The sequence below is a fragment of the Podarcis liolepis genome (assembly GCF_965112155.1).
Source record: "Podarcis liolepis genome assembly, chromosome: 13".
NCBI lineage: Eukaryota > Metazoa > Chordata > Lepidosauria > Squamata > Lacertidae > Podarcis > Podarcis liolepis.
In genome coordinates, this window is record NC_139573.1 from 45,044,983 (window position 1) to 45,058,893 (window position 13,911).

Below are 13,911 nucleotides of genomic sequence, written 5' to 3' on the forward strand. Positions count from 1 at the left end.
GGCAACGGGGGACAAAGTCCCCCGCCCCCGGTGGAGAGTGGGTGGCCACGTGGTCCGCCGCAACTCCTCCCCACTGGGAAGTGGAGCAGATTTATCTTTCGTAATGGGCAGATGGGGGCGGGGGGGGGGGACAACAGGAAGAACGCGAACTTGCTTGGCCTCCGCTTGTTTAGCAAAGTACAGAGTTAATACAGGAATTGGTGTACCCACACAATTCTTGGCATCTTGTCAGAAAGCAACTCAAATGCTAATACTGCCCAAGCCCCCAATCTATTATGCATATTTTGATTGCCAGTTCTGTTGAAGGTTTGCAGATCCACTTGCCTATATTATTTAGTTCTCAGCAACCCGCTGTTCTTTGTGTTATATAAGCCTGACTTTACCCATCCTATTACGCCCAGCATGCTAACTGCAATTCAACAGGAACCGAAAGAGATCGTGTGCAACCTCTTGTGTCCGAGATAATTCACTAGGCACCTTGACTTGTTACAACAAAAACAATTACAGTGGTGCCCCGCAAGACGAATGCCTCGTAAGACGGAAAACTCGCTAGACGAAAGAGTTTTCCGTTTTGGAGGTGCTTCGCAAAACGAATTTCCTATGGGCTTGCTTCGCAAGACGACAATGTCTTGCGAGTTCCTGCTGGTTTCCCCCCCCCCTTTCTAAGCCGCTAAGCCACTTATCAGCTGATCCGATCAGCAGATAAGCCGCTAAAAGCCGCTAATCCATCAATGGGCTTGCTTCGCAAGACAAAAAAAACGCTAGACGAAGAGAATCACAGAACGGATTCTTTTCGTCTTGCGAGGCACCACTATAGCATGAAATTTAAAATGACCGGCAGCCTCCTTTCGATTGAAGAGAACGGCACTTCTTGATATAAAGTACTGTTATTTCCCAGCTTAACAAGAGAACGATTAACATGAGACACACAAAACGTAAACGCTGTACCTGAGACAGAATGTTGGTGCACTGTTGGAGTAAGGACACTGGAGGGTTGCCAATACTGGTTGCCAACTGCACTCTTAGCAGCTGTTCTTTCAGAGTGGCGTTTTCTTGCAAGGCGTGAGCCAGCGCCACAGCCGCGCACCAGTTGGAAAGAGAGTCTGTAGAGAAGAGTCCTCCACAGAGCAGCTGGCCAGCCGAGACGGAATTCCCAGTAGCTGCAATAGGAGGCACACAATGAAACAAAAAAATGTATTTAAACTATATATATATATATATATATATATATATATATATAAAATTAAATCCCTGGGAGTTCATTTAAAATACAGTGGTACCTTTGGTTACATACTTAATTCATTCCAGAGGTCCGCTCTTAACCTGAAGCACCACTTTAGCTAATGGGGCCTCCTGCTGCTGCCGGAGAATGATTTCTGTTCTCATCTTGAAGCAAAGTTCTTAACCCGAGGTATTATTTCTGGGTTAGCAGAGTCTGTAACCTGAAGCGTATGTAACCCGAGGTACCACTGTACACCCGAAACATGTCAAATACAGTCGTACCGTGGTTGTCGAACTTAATCCATTCCAGGAGTCCATTCGACTCCTGGAACCGTTCGAAAACCAAGGCGCAGCTTCCGACTGGCTGCAGGAGCTCCCTGCAGTCAATTGGAAGCCGCATCGGACGTTTGGCTTCCAAAGAACATTTGAAAAACCTCACTCATAAAACTACAGCTACATGCCTTATGAAACGATGCCTTATGAGGAACGGCTAAGGGAGCTGGGCATGTTTAGCCTGGAGAAGAGGAGGTGAAGGGGTGATATGATAGCCATGTTCAAATATATAAAAGGATGTCACATAGAGGAGGGAGAAAGGTTGTTTTCTGCTGCTCCAGAGAAGCGGACACGGAGCAATGGATCCAAACTACAAGAAAGAAGATTCCACCTAAACATTAGGAAGAACTTCCTGACAGTAAGAGCTGTTCGACAGTGGAATTTGCTGCCAAGGAGTGTGGTGGAGTCTCCTACTTTGGAGGTCTTTAAGCAGAGGCTTGACAACCATATGTCAGGAGTGCTCTGATGGTGTTTCCTGCTTGGCAGGGGGTTGGACTCGATGGCCCTTGTGGTCTATTCCAACTCTATGATTCTATGATTCTATATTTAAAATTCTATACCATCAATGGTTGAAGGTAGAAGTGTTGACACAATTTCTCCTTGCCCCTTCTCGTTCTTGTATAAGAAGCATTGGAAGCAATACAGAACTGCACAACGCAACACAAATGGTTGTCTTTCATTCACCATCGACATAAGTAGTACTACAATTGCAGGCCTGTCAAGTTTAAAAGAAGAAAATCTATTAGTTTGGGTTTTTTTAAAAAAATGTATGCAAGTATACAAACAATAATACTCTTGGAGACTTGAATGATTATTATTAATAATAATTTATCTATATGTCAAACATCTGACTGGGCACCCCCCCAGCCACTCTGGGTGGCTTCCAACAAACTGAAACATCAGCTAAGAGCAGACATATTAACCAACAGAGGCTGCTCAACCATGTGATTCTACAATAAGCACATCCATTATTATTTTTACTTATTAAATTTGTATAGTGCCCTGCATCTGAAGATCATAGGGCAGTTCAAAACATAAAAACACAAAATGAGGACACAAAATATATTTGAATAAACAAATGAATAAAAACACCAGCACTAGATTCTTATGCAAAGCAAAGACACAGTTACGCTGATTGCAACAGGTCCTCTTAAAGACTGAAAGGAAGTCTTGCAGAAATCAGAGCACAGGTAAGTGACAGAATGCACTTCAGATGGCAGTGGACTACAGCTCCCATGTTCCTGGACCGTTAGCTACCTTGGCTGGGGCAGATGGGAGTGGGGAACCCAACGTCATCCGGATGGCACCAGGGTGGCTACCCCGACTTAAGAGGACTACAAAATAACAACAACCCTAGACCCAAAGTGGCCTGTTTGTACAGCTATAAAGTTTCAGCTCAATGAGACGCCAGCCTTGCCATTAGAAAACAGGAGAAGCATGGATTCCCCACCAGCCATCAAATGACGTCTTGATTCTCCTTTGTTTTCACGAAGGGCTGTGGCTTGGTGGTAGATCACATGTTTTACATGCAAAAGGTCTCATGTTCAATTTCCAGGTGAGGCAGGAAGAGACCCTTGTCTATTGCCAGTGAGCGTAGAAAATATTGACTTAGATGGATCAGTGGTCGGGTCTTGGTATATACCGTATTTTCCGCCCTATAGGGCGCACCAGCCCATAGGACGCACCTCATTTTTGGGGGGGCAGTGGCGTAGCGTGGGTTGTCAGCACCCAGGGCAAGGCAAGTAATTTGCGCCCCCTAACCCATGGATTTGCGCCCCCTAACCAGTGGATTTGCGCCCCCTAACCCTACTCCCCAGATGTTGCGCCCGGTGCGGCTGGCCCCCCCTGCACCCCCACGCTACGCCACTGTTTTTTTGGGGGGGATGAATAAAAAAAAATTATTTCCCCCCGACCCCAGAACAGGCTGCTATCCGCAAGCCTTGCGAGCCCGGCGGCAACTCCCGTCGGGCGCACAAGGCTTGCGGACACCTGCACGAAGCATGGGGAGTCCTCGGGAGGGCGCCCCATGCTCCGCGCTGCAGGCTGCCGCTTGCAAGCCTTGAAGGCCGCGGGAACTCCCGCCGGGCGTGCAAGGCTTGCGGATAGCTTCCTGAAGCTTGGAGAGCGAGAGGGGTCAGTGCGCACCGACGCCTCTCGCTCTCCAGGCTTCAGCGAAAGCCTGCATTCGCCCCATAGGACACACACACATTTCCCCTTCATTTTTGGAGGGGAAAAAGTGCGTCCTATAGGGCGAAAAATACGGTATAACGCACCTTCTTATGTTCCAAAGTTCTTCCAAGGAACAACTGTAACAGCTCAGATCAAATGCGAACAGCACTCAAAGCTAGAATGCAATGTTAACCCACTTAGGGATCAAAGAGAAATCTATTCCGCTGCTGGTGTTTTGTCAGCTCGCAAGAAAATGCTTCCTTAAGCTCTTTCCCCCTTGCATATAGAGATTCTCTGTCTGCGCACTCCAAGTACACATGCCAAGTCGACTTTCCACCCAAGTAGCTATGCTCATAACAGGAAGAGGAGTTTGGATTTGATATCCCGCCTTTCTCTCCCCTTAAGGAGTCTCAAATTGGCTAACATTCTCCTTTCCCTTCCTCCCCCACAACAAACACTCTGTGAGGTGAGTGGGGCTGAGAGACTTCAAAGAAGTGTGACTAGCCCAAGGTCACCCAGCAGCTGCATGTGGAGGAGCGGAGACGCAAACCCGGTTCACCAGATTACGAGTCCGCCGCTCTTAACCACTACACCACACTGGGTCCAAGCTGGTACACCTACCTACAAGGAGCTCTGCTTAAGACAGCCAGTGCTCTCGCTTGCATTTCCAAACAAGAAGAGTGAGCTACACTGCTGTGAAAGCTAGAGGGAGTAATCCAGGATGGGCTATACAGAAGCTGGAAGAGGATCCCCATTTCAGCTGCAGAGCACATTTACCTTCAGAGGTCCCCGGTTCAATACCTGGCTGCCCCAGTTGAGGCTCTCAGGCAGCAGATCTAAGATGGATCCCTGCCAAAGGGCCCTGGAAAGCTTCCGCAAGTTGATAAAACTTTTCAGAACTGGCGCCAACCTTTAATCCCAAGTCCTTCTAACTGAAAATGGAAATGGCAGTGGAGTGCCACTGGTGGATATAACTTATGTCAGGAAACAAAACATTCTTTGTTCTCATTCCTGAGGTACAAAACCAAAGGTCCCGACAACAATGAGCTACAGTGGTGCCCCGCAAGACGAATGCCTCGCAAGACGGGAAACTCGCTAGACGAAAGAGTTTTCCGTTTTGGAGGTGCTTCGCAAAACGAATTTCCTATGGGCTTGCTTCGCAAGACGAAAATGTCTTGCGAGTTCCTGCGGGGTTTTTTCCTCCCCCCCCTTTTTCTAAGCCGCTAAGCCGCTTATCAGCTGATCCGATAAGCCGATAAACCGCTAAAAGCTGCTAATAGCGCTAATCCGTCAATGGGCTTGCTTCGCAAGACGAAAAAACCGCTAGACGAAGAGAATCACAGAACGGATTCTTTTCGTCTTGCGAGGCACCACTGTATATGGATCAATGGTCAGCCTTGTCATGGAAATAGCTTCACAAGGTCGCTGCAAATTAAGCTTCATGAAACGCCAGAGGCTTCTGTTTTTGCCCGTTTCTGATCACGTTTCTGGTTTTACACCAATCAACTCCAGTTGCAAACATCTTGCTATTTGTGTTTACGATAAAGGGCATCAAAATTTTCCTTACCCTACCTTGGTGGGTTTGAAGGGGCATTTACTGAAGCAAAGTAGTCTTGATTCATTTGACACCCGCGAATGACCTCCGACACAGTGTTAATGGTCTAGAAGGCAACAAAGGAAAAGCAGGTTACTGAACCATCAGAACCGAGAGCAGTACAATGAACTGGTCCCAGCTTCGGATCTTCAGAACTATGCAACGCTATAAAACATGCAGGGACGCGGGTGGCACTGTGGGTTAAACCACAGAGCCTAGGGCTTGCCAACTGGAAGGTCGGCGGTTCGAATCCCTGCGATGGGGTGAGCTCCCGTTACTCGGTCCCTGCTCCTGCCAACCTAGCAGTTCGAAAGCACGAAGTACAATTAGATAAATAGGTACCGCTCCGGCGGGAAGGTAAACAGCATTTCTGTGCGCTGCTCTGGTTCGCCAGAAGCGGCTTAGTAAGGCTAGCCACATGACCCGGAAGCTGTACGCCAACTCCCTCGGCCAGTAAAGCGAGATGAGCACCGCAACCTCAGAGTCATCCGCGACTGGACCTAATGGTCAGGGGTCCTTTTACCTTTAAAAAACATGCACATTGCTTTGTGTTTCTGTGAGTATGTGCTAGCACATGCTTTCTGCAGGTCTTGTTCTCAGCATGAAACTGTTTCAGTGAAGAATGTAAAGTAGGCAAAAACAAAGAGCCAAGTTTTCTGAGGGTGAAAAGAATCCCTTTATTTGCCAGTTCAAATTATAGGGAGGAGCAAGGGGAAGGGATAAATGATCCAAGGCAGAGCAACCTCTCTAGCCTCAACTGTACCATCGCATGGGGTTTTTTTTGGCATTAATCATAATGCATCTGGTTTCATGCTCATCATTTGATGACTTGCCTTGGTGACAGAGACACTATAGGTAGCATTTGAGCATCAAACGGTCAAGAGAATTGTAGAGTTCTACAATTCCACGAGGATCATCTAGATCAGGGGTCAGCACACTTTTTCAGCAGGGGGCTGGTCCACTGTCCCTCAGACCTTGTGGGGGACCGGACTATATGGGGGGGGGGAATGAACGAATTTCTATGCCCCACAAATAACCCAGAGATGCATTTTAAATAAAAGGATGCATTCTACTCATATAAAAACACACTGATTCCCAGACCATCCGTGGGCTGGATTTAGAAGCCAATTAGGCCGGATCTGGCCCCCGGGCCTTAGTTTGCCTACCCATGATCTAGACTCTAGCCCAACTCCCTACAATGTGGGTAACTCCTGGCCAATGTGGGGCTCAAACCCACGACACTGCGATTATGAGTCTTATGCTCTACTGACTGAGCTATCGATTGACAAGTAATGCTGTTCAGCAACAGCTCACACGTTCATAAGAACTCAGCATCCAGTGATAAGTCATGCCTGTGTGAACTGAGACTGTGCATCACTGCTATACTAAGCGTCTCCACCCCCATCGTTCTGCCCGGACGCTGAGGTCCAGCGCCGAGGGCCTTCTGGCGGTTCCCTCATTGCGAGAAGCAAAGCTACAGGGAACCAGGCAGAGGGCCTTCTCGGTAGTGGCGCCCGCCCTGTGGAACGCCCTCCCATCAGATGTCAAAGCGATAAATAACCACCTGACATTTAGAAGACATCTTAAGGCAGCCCTGTTCAGGGAAGTTTTTAATCTGTGATATTTTACTGTATTTTTGGTTTCTATGGAAGCCGCCCAGAGTGGCTGGGGAAACCCAGCCAGATGGGCGGGGTACAAATAATAAATTTATTATTATTATTATTATTATTCAAGGAATTTTGACTGAGTTCATAGTCCACTATTGGTTTTCTTACACCTTAGTAAGAGAGTTTGTGTACTGGTCCAGTAAACGCTTCCGCTGCGCCACCAGCAACAGCTCTCTTTGCAGAGCATTAATTAAGTCCAGTGCAGAGATTCTTGTTGCAGTACAAGCTTCAGAGTCTCAGCAGCAAAGAAATAACGACACAGGGAAGCCTGTCTTTCCAAAGACAGGTTTATTGCAGAAAGATAACAGAAACACCTCCAGAGCTTTCAGGCATTTTTGCTTCACGCCCCACACACACACAGAGAAAACAAACACTCTTTATATACTGAGCAACTTAACAACTTAACAATTTAACAACTTAACGAGCTCGACTACTTAAAGTCACATGACATTGCTAACTTGCCAGCGTCTTAGGTTTCACACCCTAACACTTAGTTCTTAAATGAAGGATATTCATAACAATGGAACTATGGGAACTATTCAGCTGCACAAGCCCAAGGAGACATTTCCAACATCTCCAGCGGACTCTTATGTTCGTACCAGTTGCATTGGGAATCCCAAGCAGAAAACTGCTGCTGCACTCATGTCCCACTTGTGAGATTCCCAAAGGCATTTGTCTGGCTGCTGTAAGAACACAATGCTGGACTAGATACATGTCTGATCTGACCCAGCAGCGACCTGCTTTTAAAGGTAAAGGGACCCCTGACCGTTAGGTGCAGTCGTGACCGACTCTGGGGTTGCGGCGCTCATCTCGCTTTATTGGCCGAGGGAGCCGGCGTACAGCTTCCGGGTCATGTGGCCAGCATGACTAAGCCGCTTCTGGCGAACCAGAGCAGCGCATGGAAATGCCGTTTACCTTCCCACCGGAGTGGTACCTATTTATCTACTTGCACTTTGACGTGCTTTCGAACTGCTAGGTTGGCAGGAGCAGGGACCGAGCAAGGGGAGATCACCCCGTCGTGGGGATTCGAACCGCTGACCTTCTGATCAGCAAGCCCTAGGTTCTGTGGTTTAGACCACAGCGCCACCCGCGTCCCTGACCTGCTCTTAAAAGCATCCAAATCCATATCATCTTGCCTGATCAGATCTGTTCTCAGCTACGGAGTTTATTGTTACTAAATGCACCACCTTCTTTCTACTCCCTTACCTCAGTAAGAATATCAGCAGGAACTCCAGTTGCCATCAGGATTGTACAAAGCTGCTGCAGCAACCCACAATGAAACATGGCTCTCTGACAACTGCTCGTGGCACCAGGAGGGTTCGTAGGGGACACCAGAACTCGGACCAGCTGAAAAGAATTTCATATAGCGTCATATACACATGCTAAAAATCCACCCGAGGAACTTTCCTTTTTCACAAGACAGAACTATGTAGAATTACATGAAAGTCAAAGCACTCCTTCATCATGATACAGTGGTGCCTCGCAAGACGAAAAGAATCCGTTCTGTGATTCTCTTCGTCTAGCGGTTTTTTCGTCTTGCAAAGCAAGCCCATTGACGGATTAGCGGATTAGTGCTATTAGCGGCTTATCTGCTGATCGGATCAGCTGATAAGCGGCTTAGCGGCTTAGGAAAAGGGGGGGAAAGGAAAAAAAAACCAGCAGGAACTCGCAAGACATTGTCGTCTTGCGAAGCAAGCCCATAGGAAATTTGTTTTGCGAAGCACCTCCAAAACGGAAAACTCTTTCGTCTAGCGAGTTTTCCGTCTTGCGAGGCATTCGTCTTGCGGGGCACCACTCTATAGAGGTGAACACAACAGATCTGACCTCAAGTCACTTTGCTGGCCATTACATTATGCTGAGAAGCATTTACCTGGAGCATCAGATGAAGATTGGTTACTTTCTGAGCTGACCACCCAGAATTGTCGTCGCCAACTTCAAACCACGGCTTCATACGCTGAATATAGGAACCTTCCTTAAAGAAATTCTGATTGGAATTGTTGTTCTTCAACAAATTTTGCAGCAAGAGAAGACAATCCTCCACAACTATGCCTGAAAGGACAGAAGCGTCGAAGCACATTAGTTTCAATAGTCAGAATTACTCCGTAAAATTTTAGCGCCGCATAATACTATTGCTAGCATCTAGGCACCGAAAAGACTACAGTGAAGGCATCTGTTATCATGAGTTAGGGAGCTTCAAAGTGTGGGGGCAGACACACTAAAAGAATGATTTCTTACAAATGCAGAATGAGTATTTTGTGGCACTAAAATTTTATGAGATACTAAAAGGCCTTCACTACGTAAATACATTTTAGAACCAATTCTTATGTTATGATGTACGGAGCCCACCTGTCTAGATTATTTATTTATTTCAGTTATAAGAACATTCATGGACTGTTTTCAAACCCTAACAAGGATACTGAAAGCAGTCAAGACCTTTCAAAAAAACAATTAAAGCAATATTTAGCAAGGTGAAGAGTAAGAAGAGCAAAGAGTGTAAAATTAAAACCGCACTACCATAATTAAATGCCATTGGCTTCCCCATCACACTTTTAGGCTATGAAGGAAGCTATGAGCACTGGCTATTTAAAATTAAGTTTCATTATCCCACCACAAAATGAGGTAATAAGGTTTAGGCTTTCACCCACAAGGTGTTCACGCTCTTTTTTCTCCCCCTTTGTTCCCTAGAATTCAGTAAGACGTTGCAAAGAAAGCAAGCTGGGAAAGGGTTAACCAGGATTCCTTAACCCAGATCTGAAACGGAACAGGTTCATGTCTGACATTCAGTGCTGCATAAGCTATGATGACAGAGCACATCTTTTTTTTTAAAAAAAATATATATTTATTAACTTTTCAGCGGTTATGCAAAAAAGACAAAAAAACACACAAAAACACAAAAATTAAAAAACACATATAATTTCACTGTCTTATTTTCTTTTAATTTATTTCACGGACCTCCTCATACCTCCCCTTTTTGCATTCCAATTCAAATTATTCATTCAGCAAATCCTCACCCTTAATTTTCACTTAATTTTACGCCTTTCTTTCTTTTCCCCCCAATTATCTTAATCATTACAGCTGATAACCACTTAGATTCTATCATACCTCCGTCGCTGTTTCCCTCGTCCGTTATGATATCCAGCAACCTCTCAAAGGCATTTTCAAAAGCGACTATTTTCTGGATGGCTGCGTTACTTTTTGTCAACTGCTGAAGTAACAAGACACCCTATGGGAGAAAAAGGAAGACAGAAGTGACCAGCAAAACTTAAACTCTGGAAAAAAACAGTTTCTTTAAATCAGGGGTCAGCAAACTTTTCCAGCAGGGGGCCGGTCCACTGTCCCTCAGACCTTGTGGGGGGCCGGATTATATTTTTTTGGGGGAAATGAACGAATTCCTATGCCCCACAAATAACCCAGAGATGCATTTGAAATAGAAGCACAAATTCTACTCATGTAAAAACACGCTGATTCCCAGACCGTTCGCGGGCCGGATTTAGAAGGTGAATTGGCTGGATTTGGGCCTTATCCATGGGGACGCGAGTGATGCTGTGGGTTAAACCACAGAGCCTAGGACTTGCTGATCAGAAGGTCGGTGGTTCAAATCCCCGCCACAGGGTGAGCTCCCGTTGCTCGGTCCCTGCTCCTGCCAACCTAGCAGTTCGAAAGCACGTCAAAGTGCAAGTAGATAAATAGGCACCGCTCCGGCGGGAAGGTAAATGGCGTTTCCGTGCGCTGCTCTGGTTCGCCAGAAGCGGGTCAGTCATGCTGGCCACATGACCTGGAAGCTGTACGCCTCGGCCAGTAAAGCGAGATGAGCGCCGCAACCCCAGAGTCGGCCACGACTGGACCTAATGTTCAGGGGTCCCTTTACCTTTACCTTGCCTACCCATGCTTTAAATGATACACCAATGTTCAAGTGAGCAAGGTCCCATTCAGCAGAATTAGACGAGCGCCGGCGTGTGCTGCTGTGTGTGTGACTGTCAGGATTGGAAGGATCAACACCCACTATCCATTATGCGATGCCCTGAAGATCTTAATGCGCTTTCTAAACTTGAACAAATATCTTACAATCAATAATCTAGTTTGGGTATCTATTTGGACATATGGACTGCTTATATCGATATATAAATAAGGACTGATGCGTTGCTCTTATTGTTAATGTAAGCTGCCACCCCCCTTTTTTAATCTGTTGTATTTGCAATAAAAGTGAAAATATGATTAGATACAACTGTACACTCTGTTATTTTCTACTTACATCATTCCGTATGACCTCTCTAGAATCTGCTAGCAAGTCCATCAGCCTTGAGACGCCTAAAAGAGAGAACCGTGACAAAATATTGTTATGCCCAGGCATATAAAGCTACCTTAATGCAAGTCAAAAGGTATACAATTATTGTTGTTGTTGTTGTTGTTGTTATCATCATCATCATCATCATCATTGTATTTTCTGGTGTATAAGATGACTGGGTTATAAGACGACCCCCAACTTTTCCAGTTTAAATACAGAGTTTGGGATATACTCGCCGTGTAAGACTACCCCTCTTCCAACGCACACCAAATAAAAATTAAAAAACCAGTCTCCAGTCCGGCTCGGAAATCCGCTCCACTTCCCAATGGCCGGGGGCTTCTGGGGCCAATTTTCAAGCGTATTTCTGCTTCATCTAGAGAGCTTGGTGTCCTCTGATTTAATTTGCTGTCGTTTTATCCTTTAGTGGGGAGTTGCTGCAGGAGCTGCTGCTGTAGCCGGGGTATAAGACGACCCCCAACATTTGAGAAGATTTTCCTGGGTTAAAAAGTAGTCTTATACGCCAAAAAATACAGTATTATTATTATTATTATTATTGCTGTTGCTATTATTTATTCAACTTATTTGCCATACAGAAAGTCTCCAGGTGGCTTCCATATACAACAAAAACAACTACAGTGGTCCCTTTGTTCTCAAACGCCTTGGTACTCAAACAACTTTGGAACCCAAACACTGCAAACCCGGAAGTAAATGTTCCGGTTTGCAAACTTCTTTTGGAAGCCAAATGTGCTCCATTTTGAGCGCCACACTTCTGTTTTGAGTGTTACCCTGAGGTCTGTCTTGTTTTGCTATTTATTTTGCATTTTTGTTTTTGCGGCTGTGTGGAACCCAGTTCAATTGATTGATTGTGTGACTGCAGTACATTGTTTATTGCTTTCATTTTATGGATCAATGGTCTTGTTAGATAGTAAAATTCTTGTTAAATTGCTGTTTTAGGGGTTGTTTTTAAAAGTCTGGAAGAGATTAATCCGTTTTGCATTACTTTCTATGGGAAAGCATTCCTTGGTTTTAGAACGCTTTGGTTTTGGAAAGGACTTCTGGACCGGATTAAGTTTGAGAACCAAGGTACCACTGTATTATGTTTAGCAAAACAATATTCCCCTAACAAAACAATATTCCTCCAAACACACACACACACACACACACTTTTGATTGATGGGGTCTGTGTGAAGAGGGTAACAACGTTCAGATTTTTGGGCATTGAATTACAAGAGGATCTGTCCTGGAGTGTCAACACAAGGGGGCTTGTGAAGAAGGCGCAGCAGAGACTGTACTTTTTGAGAATACTAAGGAAAAACCATCTTCCGCAGAAACTGCTGCTTGCCTTCTATCACTGTGCCATTGAGAGCGTGCTCACTTATGGCTTATGTGTGTGGTACGGAAGCTGTACTACCCAGGACAGGATGGGGTTGTGCAGGGTTGTTAAGGCAGCAGAGAGCATTGTTGGCTGCCCACTCTCCACCTTAGAGCAGATTTATGCCACAAGGTGCCATAGGAAGGCACTGGACATAGTAAAAGATCCATCGCATCCTGGTCACTGTCTCTTCGAGCTCTTGCCGCCGGGACGGAGATACAGGACGATGAAGACAAGAACGAGCCGTCTTAAGAACAGCTTCTTCTCCAGAGCGATCTCGGCCCTGAATGGGAAGCCTGGACTTTGAAAGTCATCGAATCTCCCTTGCTGTATTATACTGTATTGTTTAATTAGTGTTTTTATGGAGCAGTCAAGTAATTTCGTTGTCCCCGAAGGGGGCAATAACAATAAAGACATTATTATCATCATCATCATCATCATCATCATCATCATTATTATTATTATTATTACACGCTCTCTAACAATTATCATAATTCCTCAAAAGCCTTAACCTGCTGCTAAAAAGCCAAACACTTTCTCCTCTAACGGGCAATGGATCTCAAGGGTCTCAGCCAAGAAGCCTTTCCCAGCCCTACAAATGGAGATCCATTTAACTAAAAATGCCAAGAACTGAACCTAAGAATTTCTGCATTCACCCTGTGAGATGTGTCACACTTAAAAAACCTGTGAAAACAGCAACTTCTGGAATGGCTTACCAGCATTCAGAGACCTTAAAAAGCTGTGGACGCTCCCCTTTGTATCACTACAGCCTAGCAGATGTTCTGGCTACATTTCAGACGCAGAAATGTGTTCAGGCTTCTCTGGATGGAGCATCGGATTCACAGGTTGGAGGATGCTATTGGGCTTATCTCTGAGAGGTCAAGTGGCCTTGAAGGCATGAAGCACCTTTCACCCGTTTACGTTGATGAATCTCTCCTGGATGAAAATAGCCTGGCCACAGTAATTACAGCCTGGTAATATCCTGTTTGGATTACCGCAACGCAGCCTAGTTCAGAAACTAGACAGTAACTTATCTGCTGTACAGTGGTACCTCGGGTTACATACGCTTCAGGTTACATACGCTTCAGGTTACAGACTCTGCTAACCCAGAAATAGTACCTCGGGTTAAGAGCTTTGCTTCAGGATGAGAACAGAAATCGTGCTCCAGCGGCACGGTGGCAGGAGGCCCCATTAGCTAAAGTGGTGCTTCAGGTTAAGAACAGCTTCAGGTTAAGAACGGACCTCTGGAACAAATTAAGTACTTAACCCG

General features: G+C 45.6%; 1 protein-coding gene across 4 annotated transcripts in view; it reads right to left on the bottom strand.

Moving 5' to 3' along the window:
• The window catches only part of USO1 (USO1 vesicle transport factor), a 57,458-nt gene that overhangs the window by 20,692 nt on the left and 22,855 nt on the right, over window positions 1–13,911 (bottom strand). For all 4 annotated transcript variants that reach the window (XM_083469554.1, XM_083469556.1, XM_083469555.1 and 1 more), the window contains 7 exons: window positions 11,237–11,292; window positions 10,087–10,207; window positions 8,855–9,033; window positions 8,191–8,331; window positions 5,296–5,384; window positions 2,115–2,269; window positions 949–1,160 (listed from right to left, as the gene is read on the bottom strand). In XM_083469554.1, the coding sequence (XP_083325680.1) occupies window positions 949–1,160; window positions 2,115–2,269; window positions 5,296–5,384; window positions 8,191–8,331; window positions 8,855–9,033; window positions 10,087–10,207; window positions 11,237–11,292 (953 nt within the window). The remainder of the gene's footprint in view (window positions 1–948; window positions 1,161–2,114; window positions 2,270–5,295; window positions 5,385–8,190; window positions 8,332–8,854; window positions 9,034–10,086; window positions 10,208–11,236; window positions 11,293–13,911) is intronic.